This window comes from Stigmatopora argus, chromosome 6 (assembly GCF_051989625.1).
Source record: "Stigmatopora argus isolate UIUO_Sarg chromosome 6, RoL_Sarg_1.0, whole genome shotgun sequence".
Taxonomy (NCBI): Eukaryota; Metazoa; Chordata; class Actinopteri; order Syngnathiformes; family Syngnathidae; genus Stigmatopora; species Stigmatopora argus.
Window position 1 is genome coordinate 1209043 of NC_135392.1, and position 16408 is coordinate 1225450.

General features: G+C 41.3%; 1 protein-coding gene across 2 annotated transcripts in view; it reads left to right on the forward strand.

Annotated features, from left to right (window-relative positions):
• Window positions 1-585: 585 nt before the first annotated feature.
• The window catches only part of arhgef10la (Rho guanine nucleotide exchange factor (GEF) 10-like a), a 76136-nt gene continuing 60313 nt past the window's right edge, over window positions 586-16408 (forward strand). The window contains exons 1-10 of one of the 2 annotated variants that reach the window (XM_077602971.1): window positions 586-888; window positions 7309-7545; window positions 8861-8888; window positions 10691-10785; window positions 12126-12197; window positions 12280-12410; window positions 13042-13137; window positions 14541-14649; window positions 15480-15580; window positions 15652-15729. In XM_077602971.1, coding sequence (XP_077459097.1) covers window positions 7314-7545; window positions 8861-8888; window positions 10691-10785; window positions 12126-12197; window positions 12280-12410; window positions 13042-13137; window positions 14541-14649; window positions 15480-15580; window positions 15652-15729 — 942 coding nt within the window. In that variant the 5' untranslated portion in view covers window positions 586-888; window positions 7309-7313. The remainder of the gene's footprint in view (window positions 889-7308; window positions 7546-8860; window positions 8889-10690; window positions 10786-12125; window positions 12198-12279; window positions 12411-13041; window positions 13138-14540; window positions 14650-15479; window positions 15581-15651; window positions 15730-16408) is intronic. The other variant, XM_077602972.1, reaches the window with a different exon arrangement.

The following is a 16408-nucleotide window of genomic DNA, read 5'->3' on the forward strand; positions in this document are numbered from 1 at the left end:
AAGAGGAAACTGATTTAAATGCGTTTATATATGTTAAAAAAAGATAAGATAGATAAGAAAATACGTACATTGTAATAACTTTGCAGGTTATATAACTGTTAATATATCCATAACAGCAATAGACGGCGGAGCCAGGGTTAACACACGTGTACCTTTATAACCCGAGGCAAATATCATTATCAATATATTACATACATATTATTATTGTTGCAACTACTAATGTACTTGGTTAATGTGAAACCCAAATACGTACATCTTTTTTAAAAATAATTATTCAAACTAACAAAATTATACTTGACCAAATGATCTCTTTTAAAGAATGTCTACATTTTTAAAACATTTTTTTATTTTCCTAAAGGTAAATAAAGTAAGATTTGAATACAATTAAAAAAAACGATAGTATTTTAACGCATCTCCAAAACCACCGGCTGCCTAAAATTAAGTGAAACCCGGAAACGGCCCCCTGAGATGGATTGGTTTTAATTCCAATACGCCCGCCTATCTTTCCCGCCATCTTCCCCACTATTGGTCCAGAATCCCAGTCGAGCTCTCCTATTGGTCGTCTTGTTGCCGGTTGCCAGTTTCGCCATTGGCCGGTGTAGCGTGAGAGCTCTCCCTCGGACGCCTGGCTTTTGTGCCGCTGTCTGGGCAACAACGCGGGGTGGAGGGAGACAAAACCAAGAAAGGACACACAGGGATGGAAGCTGGGGGTGAAAAAACGACGGAAAGGCGGCGAGGACATAGCAACGTAAGGCTCGACGACCAACCACTTCAACATGCTAGCAAGACGGCGCTCGGCTACGAACAACTTGCCGACGAGACGCCAATGATGAAACGTGGGATTTCGGTGCCAGTTTACCAGCATTGAAGCAAGCGGAGGACGCAAAGGCGAGTTTTTTTCTTTGTATATGTACACAATTATCAAATTAGTCCTATAAATGCGTGTCGGGAGTGTTGAATTAACTGGCCTTATTTTGTGGGCATTTCGACTTGAAAGGATAAAACTCGTGGTGCATTCACGGACTTTATGGAATTCCTCAATCTTCATCCATTCGTGTTCGAATGTCGACTTTACAGGTAGACACAAACACACCCTGCACTGATTCCCAGCCAATGGCAGGGCCCATAAACGCACCTGACTTTTAGCATGTAAATTAGGGTACACCCCAGAAGGGTCGCCAGCCAATGACAGTAATAGCCTCCCTTCCTGGGAATGACGTCACGCTGCGTCTTTGGGGGACCCATCTTGGGAAGAGAGGGTTAAAAGGGGAAGAAGCAATTGGCTCATTTGCATTTCCTCCATCTTCCAGGGGCCCACTGTACCAAATTGTTGTCTTGTTAGTCACAGGCTCAATTCATTCACACCCCCCACCCCGGCACCCCCGGAAGACCGGACGCACACAAAACTCCATTGATATGCTTGAAGGTTCGCTTGACAACAACACTGAGCTGGCAAAAATGGTGCGAGGAGAAATTTAGACAGCAGGGGAAGTGAAAAATGGAAGCGACGTTAGCATTTTTTTAAACTTTAGCTGCAAGGTCAGGATTTGAGTTCTTAAACTGTATCTAACTTTGTCTCAAAGTTGCTTGCTTTTCTTCACCATTATCACCCAAACATTCTTTTTTGTGCATTACAAAACATTCTAGGATGAACAAACATTTGATTGGACTTCAGCAGTGAAAGGGCGGGGCTTTGAAATCAAGTGTTGCTCACCATAAAAGAACACCACAAACCCATTCATTCATTTTCTGAACCGCTTTTCCTCACGAGGCTCGCAGGGGGTGCTGGAGCCGATCCCAGCGAACTACCAGGGATACCCAGAATGGGTGCCCGGCCAATCATGGGGCACGAAGAGACTATGGACAACCAATCATAGCTAGGGGGCAATAAGCATGAGCCCAGCATGCATGTTTTTGGGACGTAGGAGTACCCAGAGAAAACCCACGCGAACATGCAAACTCCACACGGCGAGGACCGAACCGGAATAGAACCCACCATCAATCCAACCCTTGAAAATAACCACCATGGAATTGACAAAAGCTTACATTTGTTTGTCTTCTTGTCCTCATTTTACAAAATCAATACATTCCCCATGTGCACTTTCGATGCTTTGTCTTGTCACAATGGCGACGTACGACGGCAGTGTTCTGACAGATGGCGGGTGACCTTGACTTGGACATCGATGCTGCGGCGGCGCATCCATCGCATTAATTAAGTTGTTTGCACGCGGCAAGGCAGGTGAAAACCAATCTGACGACACGCAATCCAGCGAAAGATGTGTGCTTTGCTGTCTTTCTCAGAGGAATCCAAATGACTGGTACTTCTCAATTTTTTTGTATGTTTGATGTTACCAAGCGACAGCCATAAAATTTTTCTTGGTAAAAAAAACATGAAAGTACAGCATAGCGTATTGGCCTGAATATAAGACGATGTTTTTTTGCATTGAAATGACACTGAAAAGATTTCAGTCATCTCAAATTCGGTGTGTTTAGACATTATACCCATTCATAATGCTAGATGGCGCCAGATATCTTTAAACCGAATGCCAAACAAGGCAGTTTTTGCAATGTTGTTATTTTATCATAGTAAATTTGTTAATTTACATTTCAAAACGCAGAAGCCATTCATTTACAAATGTGATTGCGCTTTAGTTGACATATTTAAATGTTCAGCAGATATTAAGATGTGATAGAGTTTTTGCTTGATTTAAATGAGGCAAAATAACCTGTGTTTTCTCTCGAATATATTGTTACAATCCTTTGTTTCAGATAGTGTACCGTCATTATTTTGTGTTATTTTGGTGTTCAAAAAGTCTTCTCAAACTTGAGTCTTGAAAAAGAAGGGGTCGTCTTATATTCGGGTCTGTACAGTATTTTCATCCCATTTTACATCTCCTGGGCTTGCGTGTGTTATTTTAGGCTACACCGGATTCTTCCCGTATCCCAAAAACATGCATGCTAAGCTAATTCTATGCTAAATTGCCCCTAGCTACGATTTGTTGTCCTCTGTCTCCCCGTGCCCTGCGATTGGCCGGCCACCGATTCAACCATAGTTAGCTGGGATAGGCTCCAGCACCCCCTGCGACACTTGTCAGGATCAGCAGTTCAGCGAATGAATGAATGAAAAAGGAATTGAGATCAGTGGCTAGTTCTTTAATCGTTTACTATTTCGCATTTGGAAAAAAGATCGGAAAATATGAAAAGACAACATGGCGGAGAAATTGAAGACATTTTAACAAATTCCATGTGACTCCATACCTGGACATTTTTTTTTGTGAAGACAGAGTTCCCTTGTCTTGACAAATCAAGTTTCGTTAAAGGTATATTGTGGTTAATAAGTCCCCAAAATGCATTACTTTTAACCAGCAGCGTCACATCACTTATTACCACATTTGCTCCACACTGGGTGTTTTTTTTAACTCTCTGTCGTATCTAGGTCAGGGGATGGGCGTGTAGGAGTGGATTTCATCTCAATTTTGTCATCTTATACCCCCCTAGAAGAAGAATAGTTTTTAATTTTTTCACTCCTAAGGGTCTTTGTTTTGTCCGAGTGGGTGGGAGTTCTTTTTAGAAATCACTCAAAAAAGCCTTTCATCCTCCCAACAACAACAACAAAAAACTTGGACTAGCCCTCGGTTTAATGTTCAAGCCAAGAATTATGTGCCTGGACCTAACGCTAATTTTTGAACTAACCGTATTTTCTCCCTGTATTTGTCGTTAAAAAAAAGACTGAATCGAAGGTGCGGCTTATATGCGCATAAATTAAACTTGACCCGCACGAAACAGCAAAATAGAGAGATAGATAAAATAGATAAAACGCTAAGCAAAATTAATTTTGATGTCCATGACAATCTAGACCGCCACGGACACACTTTCTAGTTGTACTGCTCACATGACTTCCTTTTTGAATTTGCAGGAAACACCCTTTCGGAATGTGTAATCCAGCAATCGATTGATACAGTGTCTCAGAAATACCACGTGCGATGATTTTTCTCAAGATTTTCCCTTCAAAGTAACACATTTGTACTCCCTATTAAAACCACAAAGATGGAGGTGGAAATTGTGAATCAGGGGGCGGCTTATACGAGAGAAATTGTATAGTTCAACCATTCTAAGGCCATTTTAAGGGTGTGGCTTATACAGGGAGGCGGCTAATATGCAAGAAAATACAGTTTGTATTTTTTGCTAACCCTTTCCCAACTTGGCCATTTCTAAAACCAAAAAAAAAAAACATAGAAAAGCATCCGTTTGTAAAAAATAAAGTGGATTGGATGGCACCTACGCTGTAAAATAAATACACATCTATTTAAGTGCATTCCACTGCAGGCTAAGACGCTTCATCATCCAGAAATTAGTCACGTCAACGTGTCGGAACTGGTTGCCCGAAGCCGAAATAACGCCGCTTTGCGCACATTGTCGCTGAAATCGACTCCGTGACGTAAATGGTTGTATTTTCAAATACCATTTGGGATGGGTTGACGTGGATTTCGACTGGAATGCAGGTGTACCTCGGCCGCCGGTTTGTTTAACCCAGTGTATTTTGGTTGTTTGGTTTCCAGGTCTGCTCGGGTCAGGGATCTGTTAGTTTTCATTCCTCTTCTCCACCTTTTGCCTCGGCAACCGCGTTGCTATACTGAAATGTTCCCGTGACATTTAGACCCAGGGGTCGTCAACCTTTTTGACAGAGAGCCATAAACAATGTCGATTTTTTTTTTTTAAATTATTTTTTTTATGTTTTTCCTTGAGCGACATCAAAATGTGATTGTTAAAATTTTATTTCAACACTTAAAGCTGCAAAAAGTGTCTGAATTCTTTTGACATTGTTAGCTGTTGCTAATCAATGAGTATCAATGACGCTTGACAGAGAGCCATAAACAATGCATTTTTTTTTTTTTTTTTCCTTGAGCGACATCAAAATGTGTTTTTTTTTTTTTTAATTTCAACACTTTACCCTCGAATGGTCAAGCTAAAAGTTGTTTCGGGGCTTGTCTTCCAGCTTTCACACGAGCGGCGTCAAAGCACAGAACTCGTAGCCGTGGCCCAAATGACCCGTGAGCTAATGAGTAGCGTAGTGACGAATGAAGAAACAATGCGAGATAGACGTTGGCTCCCCACAGAGGGGTCATTGTTGCTGGCTGGGGGCCGGATGGAGAAACTGGTAGGATGAGACCTGCTCTAGAATCTCTGTTTGTAAACAGAAGTCCTTTCTCATGCTAGTTCCCCTTTTTCCTTCGCTTTGTATCGTTCTAACGACTGCAAATGATTTCTCCGACTTCTTAGAACCATCGCCAAACTCCTCATTGGACCGTCAATAGCATTAGCTGGATTCTATTATATGATGACAGACATTTGAAGTATGATGCTTACGCTAACATTTTTTAGTTTTTTGTTCTAGCTTGTATTAGCCAAAGAATCCTGATTAAAATGCAAAGCAGATGCGGCCATTCTACTACACACCCCGCTTTATGTGGCAATAATTAGCCGGCGTGGCGGAAGAGTGGTTAGCGCGTCGGTCTCAGAGTTCTGGGGTCGAGGGTTCGATCTCAGGTCGGTCCTGTCTGTGTTGAGTTTTCATGTTCTGCCTGTGTGTTTTCTCCGGGTACTCTGGTTTCCTCCCACATCCCCAAAACATGTATCTAAGCTAATTCTCATTTCATCTCATTTTCTGAACTGCTTTATCCTCACTAGGCTCGCAGGGGGTGCCGGAGCCTATCCCAGCTGACTCCAGGCCAGAGGCAGGGGACACCCTGAATGGGTGGCCAGCCAATCGCAGGGCACGAGGAGACAAAGGACAACCATCACTCATACCTAGGGGCAATTTGGAATACACTTAGCCTAGCATGTATGTTTTTGGAATGTGGGAGGAAACCAGAGTACCCGGAGAAAACCCACGCAGGCCCTGGGAGAACATACAAACTCCACACCGGTGGACCCACCTGGATTTGAGCCCAGGTCCCCCACTGTGAGGCCGACGTGCCAACCACTCGGCCGCCCGCTAAGCTAATTATTTGCTAAATTGTCCCTAGGTAGGAGTGTGATTGGTCATTTGTCTCATCGTGCCCTGCGATTGGCTGGCCCCAGCACCCCTCGCCACTCTTGTGAGGATAAGCAGTACAGAAAATGAATGAATAATTATCTTGTGTATTCAAGTCATAATCTGCTATCATAAGGCACCAAAAATTGGATATAACTACAAACGTAAGATAGTGATTCGCCATTTTGAAGGAAATGTTTCGTCTTTTAGCATCTCATAAACCGCAGTTAACCATCCTTTTATGTTGTAATATGTGCAACACCCCTTAAACGATAAGGGCAACTGGCAACAGCTTCGTTTTTACGACCCTGGGCGAGGCGGGTCAAATTGACCCGAGAGTCTTTTTGGTCCACTGAAAACCAACGAGTTGGAGAATTCTATCCGATCTCCCAGACACGACTGCTTTTGGGGCCCTTCTTAATTAATCCGCCCCTAAGCCGCCTCAGACCTTTTGATTCCGCTAGCGGACATGCTAACTGCCATCTGTCACATCAGCGTTGCCCACGTTCCAGCGATTTTAGAAATTACGGCGCGGTGGATGTTGTGGAGTGTTTTTAATAAGCCTTTTTATCTCAGAGTTGTTTTTTTTTATGATTTTGTTAAGAAGCTTAGAACATTCCGGCCCCACAATCTGTCTACGCCGTTAACTCTTATCGGGAATAATCGTTTTCTTCCTGTTCCACGCAACGTTTCACTGCTCGGAATGATGTGTGGATCATGACTAAGCGGGCTCAATGCTAGACATTTCTCTCCGCTGTGAGCAAATCTGATTTCAAGTGGGAGTTGGGGCATTAAAAATGGGGGAGGTTGGCTACAAAAATGATATTTGTGGAACCGAGTAATCATAAGGCTAGTACTGTACTGCTAAATACGTGCGGTTGATTTTTTTGTAGTGTAAAATTGCAACTCTGGGAATCCTGTCCGTCTCTTTCAATCCATCCCTCTGGTTTTTACCTTTCTTCCTGCTCATATTCGCAGAAAATAGTCAGATTGCGCTGATTTAATGTCAAAATCTATTGATATTATCTGCCGAACTGTTTTTGATGAAGTACTGATATGTCTCACCAAGCCCAGTACTTTGATTAATGAGGCCTCCATGACAGGACATTAACTGCCCAATTTCCCAAATTCACCAAGTTCAAAGATCCAGCAGGCCTCAATGAGAGTTGAACTCACGACGCCTGGTTTATGAGTCCAGTGCTCTAACCGCTGAGCTACAAGGCCATTTCTTGACAAATAATGAGTGAAAATATCTCTGATTTCATTTCATTTAGGAGCCATGTCCACCGCCGTTTCTCACCAACTACCAGAACAGGTCGAGGAAGAGGAGGAAGAGGACGAGGAGCAAGGCGAGGAGTTCAAATTTGACGACAGCGAGAACGAAGACAAGCCTCCGGGGGATGTCGGAGACCCGCCTCAATTGTCAAAGCAGGAAGTCCCGAAGATGTGCGAGGACTCGTCGCGGCCTGTCAAAGACGTCACGACGCGGGAAGGAAGCGCCGACAAGGACGGTGAGACATTCCTTATTGGTTTGGAGACCTATTCAAAAGGTCAAATGTTATTCTTTCAAAACGGTCATTTCCACCAAAGGTTGTTAGCGTCATCAACGTTCCAATTTCACGTCGTAATCCATGAAGTCAGACTTTGTTGAAGCTAAGGGGAATTTCCAGTGAAAAGTAGCAGGGAAGGGGGGTGCCGTTATGTAAGAAGAAGTCACCCCCTCCCTTGCTTGACAGCCAATGTTTACGTCTCAGGCGCGTGACACCCGTTTAACCCGTCGTTACGTTTGTCGGATGCCGTAAAGTCGGGGAAATCAGTGCACGTCTTTACTGGTGTGCTCCAAAAAAGCTTCTTGGTCTTCTGCAATCGCTTAGAAAAACAAAGCACCCCTGAGGGGATTACGGTTGTTATTATTAAGGCTGTGTAATCACACAGGGAGTTGAAGTCCAAGGTAAGAAAATAGATGAGGAAATTAAATTATTTCCATATTACAAAGATTGACTGAAAAAGTGACCTGACAAAAAAGCCCACAAAAATGACTCATTTTCTGTAGTACTAAATACAGTAGTTTCAATACAAGACTTCCATAAGCAGCGTTTACTCGGCTTTTAATCTAAATACTGTATTATTATTACTACTACTACTAATGGCTTCCGTTGTCAGAAAAAAACTGCAAATTAATCTGGTTCTGGCCTACATTCCTTTCATCCAGATCAGGGTTATCGTGACTGAAACGATCACAGTCATAACAAGAAAATGCATTTTTGCCTTGTTGCAAATGGTCTTTTTACTCTGCAGGGTCGTCATAAAGGCAAAGCTTTATTTTCGATATGGAGTTTTACAGACAATAATATACACCCTCACCACTGTTCGCTGTAAATGAACAGTCATCACCTTCAATAATATTCAGTCTTGATAGTTTTTTTCGTAAACGTTCATCTCAGTTTCAGTTTACATAGACAAGTCAGAAAGGCTTGGAGTTAGAGAGAATAATTCTCACTGGTACGACTCGTACGGTGTTTGTAAGGTTTTTTTGGGGTTTGTAAGGGGAATCATAATCATTTATAAGGGCAGTTATCGGCAGAAGTTGACAGGTATGAGTCCAACACCAAAAAAGAAGAACCAAGAAGTCTCACACTGACATTTTTCACATCATCTTCCAGTTATTAGACAGGCCCTGGTCAATATTGACTTTACGACCCCTCGTTTAGCTCATTTCTAGCCAATACAGTCGCGTGTACGGTGTTTACCTTTGACTGAAACTCCGCAACGGGTTTCACTCTCAGTTTCGCTTTCTCATCATGCTTTTCTTCCTCTTTTTGACAGAAGTTCCAGTCAGCGATTCAACCACGGGGTAAGTTTTACTCACAGCAGACACAAATACCAACTAATTCTTAAAATAGACCAATCTATCAAGACCAATCTCAAACTTCTGCGACCGTCTGTTAGCGCGACCTTTCATCGTTACAAAGTTCTATTTTTTTAGGATCCATCCATGCTTTTTAGGAAGTGTGTTTAGAAACCTTTACTCTTGTCATTTGGACCTTCCTGTGCTAAGTGACCCAGGTGTGAGTCAATGTGGGCGGAGCTTTACTTTTGCCTTGATGTCAGTTTTTAGACTTTATTTGCTTATCCTGCCTTTTCTCCAAGATGACATCGACTTCCTGTTCGTAATCTCGTGAGTTCATACGCTTGGTTCTGCACCTTTGACGGTAAACTTTGTTAGCAAGCGCTAAACTAATTATGCTATCGTATCATTAGCTTGAGCTCATTTAATATAATGTGCTGAATATGTGCTAGAAGCTAATGTTAGCGCACACTCGTTTGTGTGTGTGTGCCGGTCTGAAGTCGCAAAAGGTCCCGACTATTTTTCACGCAGGAGTGATTTCTGCTGAGTTGGGCGTTTGCACTTTTCCTCCGTCAATAAGCCGGTCTCTTAAATCGGGGAGCTATCAATAGCAACTTCCAGCGTCAAGGTGTTCAAAGTGTCAGCACATTTTGGGAGAAGATTACTTTGCTATTGTTATGGTGGAGATACTTCTCTCTTATTTTAATAGCGTTATTAAACAGGAGGCAGCGTTTCTCTAAAGCCAACATTGACTTTAGTTTCCTTTTTTTTTTTTTACCTGGTGACAGATCGTCTTCATTAAGCCTACAAAAAAAGCCGGCCATGACGACGGCACGGCTTGACTTTTCAGCACTTTATCTCTGTGTTCTTTACTTTATCCTTTTTTTCCTTACTTTCTAGTCTATCCGTAAAGCTTCTTTCAAGTGCATTTGTTATTTATTTATTTATGTTTTTTCCTAGCATTACTTGGGCTGGATTTACAAGCAAAATAAATATATATATGTAATATAATTTAAGGCAGTAATGGGTAATAAATACATTTTTAAAATTAAATGCAAAGGGAATAATGTAAACATACAACAAAATAACAACACACTAAATATAAAAAAATATATTAAAAAATTTAAAATCATTATAATCATTTGCAAAATAAATTATAAAATATAAAATATGTAAAATATAAATAAGTATAATATTATGTAAAGCAATAATGGGTATAAATGAATAAATAAAAATAAGAAAAATTAAAGGCAAAGGCAATAATATAAATATAAAATATATATTTAAAAAGATTAAAAAAAAACTATAGAAATGTTGAATTAAATTGAATGCTTTTATTGTCATTATACAAGTATAATGAGATTTAAAGCTTCATAATAATCATTATAATCAGTAGCATTACTTGGGCTGGATTTACAAGTAAAATAAATAATTAAATATACAAAAATTATACGCAAAGGCAATAATATAAACATAGAATATAAAAAAATATAAAATTATAATAAATCTAAATATTGAATTAAATTGAATGCTTTTATTTTCATTATACAAGTAAAAGGCGATTTAAAGCTTCACCACAAACTGCACTAATTACAACAACAAACAAAAATGTAAATAATCAATAAATTATTTCTAGATAAATAAATAAGTAGTCAACACAATGTGGCATTACTTTTACTGTATTTGACAAGAGTGGATTAAAAAAAAAAAAATTGTCAAGTACTATATTTTCCTCATTTATAGCAAGACTGAATCGTTACACAAGTGAATAAGAATTAAGTTTGTCGATGTGTTCTGGAACCTCGCAGGGTCCCCGCAGCAACCCGGCTAATAACCACGGACGTCGACCCAGGAGCCAGCCAGGCGGAAACAGCCGCGGAAAACTCGGGGGACGTCCCGGAAGGTACGAAACGGGACCACGTTGACGGGGGGGGGGGGCATTGCCGGAGATTGGGCTTCGTTCGTTAAAGCCTTGCTCGGGGGTCTCCGTGGGCGGGTGAGCTTGATCCGAAGAGGCAGCGCGCCTCGGGTTCATTTCTCACTTTATTGATTTCCGCGGCGGCGCCGGTTCGAGACACGCTTGCGTCGTCCGATCCCGTTAATATTGGAACAAGTGAACATTTGTGTTGATAATCCTCTTTTTACCGTGTTTTTTTTTCCGGGTGGCTTTGGAAGTCTGCGGACTTGTAATCCGTGACGGAATCGATTTTTTTTTTAATCGAATGAATGGGAAAGTCCGACGACGTCTATCGGGGATGCGAAGGAGCGAAGCAACGTGGACAAATGGCGCTTTAGAAGCCGATCGTTAGAAGTTTAGAGAGCCAAATTAGGCTCATCGCCATCACAGTCACAAAGTGGAGAGAAAGAGAGAGACCCATTAGTCAATTGTTTTCATTGAGTGCGCGACTCTGTTTCTTTACTTGGATTAGATTTGATTAGGTTAGGTTAAATTAGGTTAGATTAGATTACTTTAGATTACTTTCGATTAGATTACTTTCGATTTGATTACTTTCGATTACCTTAGATAAAATTACCTTAGATTACTTTAGATTAGATTACTTTAGATTATATTACTTTAAATTAGATTACTTTAGATTATATTACTTTAAATTAGATTACTTTAGATTAGATTATATTACTTTAGATGAGATTATTTTAGATTAGATTACTTTAGATGAGATTATTTTAGATTAGATTACTTTAGATTAGATTAATTTAGATTCCTTTAGATTACATTACTTTAGATTAGATTACTTTAGATTAGATTACTTTAGATTAGATTACTTTAGATTAGATTATATTACTTTAGATGAGATTATTTTAGATTAGATTACTTTAGATTAGAATAATTTAGATTCCTTTAGATTAGATTACTTTAGATTACTTTAGATTAGATTACTTTAGATTCGATTACTGTAGATTCGATTACTGTAGGTTAGATTACTTTAGATTAGATTACTTTAGATTAGATTACTTTAGATTAGCCTACCAGTTCAGGGTGTTCCCCGCCTCGTGCCCGAAGGCAGCTGGGATAGCCTCCAGCACCCCCGCGACCCTAATGAGGAGAAAGAGATTCAGAAAACGAATGAATGAATATATACAGTAAGTCTTGATCAAGTGATAGCAGAACTGGAGTTGAGTATGATGACAAACGTCTCTTGGGAAAAACTGTCCTTGAGTCTATTTGTCTTGGCTGTTATGACCCTGTTGCGCCTGCATTGTCATTTTACCCCCATCCCCCAGCCTCTCCGGAAATCGAAGACGACGTCATCTACGACGACGTCCCGTGCGAGGAGCCTATCTCGCCCGATGAAGGTACTTAAAAAAAAAAACGCCACCGGCCGGCCTCGAGCCACGGGAGTTAGATTTCTATTCACCCCGTGTTTTCACCGCGCAGACACGCTCTACGAGGACGTCCAGCGGGACCCTTCCGTCCCGTCGGCGACGGGCAACGGATGGAGCTCCAGCGAATTCGAGAGCTACGACGAGCAGTCGGACGGCGAGAGCAAAATTCCCGCTCGCAGCAAGGTAATCATTCCACTCACTACTTCCTCTTCCGTCCGCTTGAGAGCGCTGTGGGCACGTGCAGTGAAATCCATCCTGATATGAGAGAAGCCTAATAGCCTTTTTTATTTTATTTTATTTTTTTTACCATCTGCACGCGCACATTTGTTATTCAAGGGAAGCTCAATCGATGGCAGAGCAAAGATTTGGAAACAAAAGCGTGATGTATGTGGACAAAATGTCTTGCTCAGGTAATTAAAGCGAGGAAGCCTGTAGAGGAAAAAAAAAAGAAAAGTCTTTGCACTTTTCAGTCTGCTGAGCAAAGACCAGAAGACTTTATGCGGCAATTACCGAGGAAGCATTAAGCGTTAGCTTTTCCAGCTACAAAACACATTCCTTTTAATTAGCTCTACCCGATTAACTTTGGTGATTTCTCAATGTTCAAGTTGATTTTTTTGGAGGGCGGGGCTTAAACCCGATCTGCAAGAATACAATAATCGCTCTCTGTCATGATTCTGACTCCCTTTTATGTGTGGCTTTTGGATCATTTGTGTCGCCGCCCTGCTTTTTCTGCCGCCTCCATGTTGTTTTCTTTTTTTTGTTTGTTTGTTTTTGTCTTGCTAACGCTCCCCCAAATGGCTCCCCCCACCTGTAGCTGTCCCCCGAAGTGCGGCGGCTGAGGGAACGCTGCGCCAAGACCAAGCGCGAGTTGGCGACCAAGCTGTCTGGCAAGCACAACTATGATATCAAGGTATCACATTACAAGGAGAACAAACTCCACACCACTATGTTTAGGACAAACCCTTTCCTTTTATTAACCCTTTCCCTCCCTCTGCTACTTTTGTGACCTTGTCTTTCTTTGTTCTTCCTGCCGCTTTAACAATCAATTCGTGCGTATTGAAAGGTAATATTTGGGCTGCTTTTAAAGATAGGCAGACCTCCTAAACCACATGTGTCAAAGTGGCGGCCTGGGGGCCAAATCTGGGCCGCCGCATCATTTTGTGCGGCCCGGGAAAGTCAATGATGAGTGCCGACTTTCTGTTTTAGGATCAAATTAAAATGAAGAGTAGAGATGTATATGACATTTCCTGATTTTCCCCCTTTTAAATCAATCATTGTCATTTTTTAAATCCATTTTTTCTATGTTTTTAGTTCAAAATCATTTTGGAAAATCTAAAAAAAAATATATATAAAAAAGCTCAAAGAAACATTGTTTTAGATCTATAAGAAACGGAATATTCAGGGCTTTTAATCCATTTGCGCACAAATTAGACTTGAAATGCACGAAACTGCAAGGTGACAAACACAAAATAAGACAATGCGGCCGATACGGTCATTTATTTCAAAACATTTTTTTCTTTTCACGACAATGTTCCCTCTAATTTTTTGTTTATTTGGGCAGAAAGGTATGAGCAACATTATCATTGCTCGCTATGGGCACACACCAGTATCACACCTGCCATAAGCAGGTGTATGTCTACTACACATAAATGATTTAGTAATAATAAAATGTAATGATTAATATCTATGAATGGGCGGCCCGACGGATGAGTGGTTCGCGCGTCGGCCTCACAGCTAGAAAATAAAAAATAAAAAAATAAAAAAGGGATTTTATTTTGTGCGCTCCATATGATTTTTATTTTGTGCGCTCCATATGATTTGGTGTGCGCAGAAAAGACGAGAGTAGTGCGCAATTGCGCACTCGCGCAGCTTAGAGGGAACATTGTTTCACGACCTCAGCACTGAGGGGAATTAAAGCGAAATCACGGCACTGTTTATCTTGCACCTTTAAATCTAATAAAAAACCCTGCACTGTCGCGCTATTTTCTGCAAGTTGAATTCCCCAATGCCGACATTCTTCAAGCGACTGACCTACTTTTCATCTAAAAATACAACCACAATGTGACGCACCAGCTTGTATTCCGGGCCCCTCGCGGCGTCCGGTCGTCGGGCTCGGGGGCGGACTCGGACGACCCGTCGAGCCGCCGACGCGGTCGTCTTCCCGCGCCGCCGCCGCCGTCTTCTCGTTCGCAGGTCTGACGCGGACGGGCGGGGGGCCGCAGATGGCGAGATGATTCCCACCGTGACGGCGTCCCGTCAATAGGCCGGGCGGCCAATGACGGCGTGCTAATGTATCTTTCCGCTTGGAACCAGGTGCAGCAGCTCATGAAGGCAGCCAGAAGCAACACCAAGGATGGACTGGAAAAAACCAGAATGGCCGTCTTGCGCAAAGTTCCCTTCCTCCACCGGAAAGACATTATCGGTAACCGAAAATCCATTTTTTTTTTTTAAATATACTTTCATCCAATCACGGGACTGTTTATATTCAGATTGCAAATTTCAGTCTTAGCTGTAAAGCAAGGGTGTAGAAATCATATTTAGATATTTTTTTCTATTTAAATCGGATTAAAAAACGGCATCAAAAGCCCCAAATATTCGGTTGTTTTATAGATATAAAAAAAAATTTAGAGCTTTTTTTTCTTTGTAAGGGAAAATATCTTTTAATTATTTGTTTTTCATTTTAAAAGGAAACAAACTATTTCTGTTAATATGTTCAATATTAAAGTGGAAAACATATTTTTTTTATATATTTATTTTTAGATTTTACTAAATGCTTTTTGAACTAAAAACACCAAAAGGAAAAAAATGGATTCAAAAAAATGCAATTATTGATTTAAAAGGGGGCTAATCAGGAAATATAATATAGATCTATAATCTTTACTTTCCCGGGCCACACAAAATGACGCGGCGGGCCAGATTTGGCCCCCGGGCCGCCATTTAATCACCTCTCGTAACTTGAAATGTCAAAATATCATTCAGGTTTTACATTAATCCCTTTATTTGTTTTTACAAATAATCCCTTTGTTTATCTCAGGCGAAATTGTCGTTAATCATCATAAATCTTTATTTTTACTCTCTAATATCCTCATTTATTTATTTAGTATGCAAATGTTAAACATTTTAATGTCTGTTTTGGGTCTGTTTACCACGCTGGGATCTTTTTAAATGATTTCAAACTATGGAAATAAACGTAATAAAATTCCCTGCCGGCCCTCCCTGACCTTTGCACTCACTTGTCTTTTTTCCAAACAGAGGAAGAGGACGACGCGGGCTATCTGGACGTGGCCATCTGCGACGTGACGCATCCGCCGCCGCAATTGAGCGCCATGCCGGAGGGCCTGACGGGCCACCAGGTGGGGGAGGCTTTTTAAAATGGCGCCGTCGCCGCCTGTCAAAGTCTCACGTTGGCCTTCGCTCGTGGCAGGTCGTCCGTCGCCACATCCTCAGCTCCATCATCCAGAGTGAGCGCGGCTATTTGGAGTCCTTGCGGAGGATTTTGCAGGTGAGCCAAGACCCTATACACCCCTAAATGTATATAAGTACTGTAAAAACCACATTTATCCGCATATAAGCCACCCTGCGTATAAGACGCATCCTTAAAATTGCCTTAAAATGGTTGAATTTGACAATTTCTCGCGTATAAGCCGTCCCGCGTATAAGCCGTCCTGCGTATAAGCCGTCCCGCGTATAAGCCGTCCCGTGTATAAGCCGCACCCTTAAAATTGCCTTAAAATGGTTGAATTTGACAATTTCTCGCGTATAAGACGCATCCTTAAAATTGACTTAAAATGGTTAAATTCACAAATTCTCGCGTATAAGCTGTCCCGTGTATAAGCCGTCCCACGTATAAGCCGCACCCTTAAAATTGCCTTAAAATGGTTGAATTTGACAATTTCTCGCGTTTAAGCCATCCCGTGTATAAGCCGTCCCGCGTATAAGCCACACCCTTAAAATTGCCTTAAAATGGTTGAATTTGACAATTTCTCGCGTATAAGACGCATCCTTAAAATTGCCTTAAAATTGTTGAATTTGACAATTTCTCGCGTATAAGCCGCACCCTGAAAATTGCCTTAAAATGGTTGAATTTGACAATTTTTCGCGTATAAGCTCCCCGCGTATAAGCCGTCCTATGTATAAGCCGCCCCGCGTGTAAGCCGCACCCTTAAAATTGCCTTAAAATG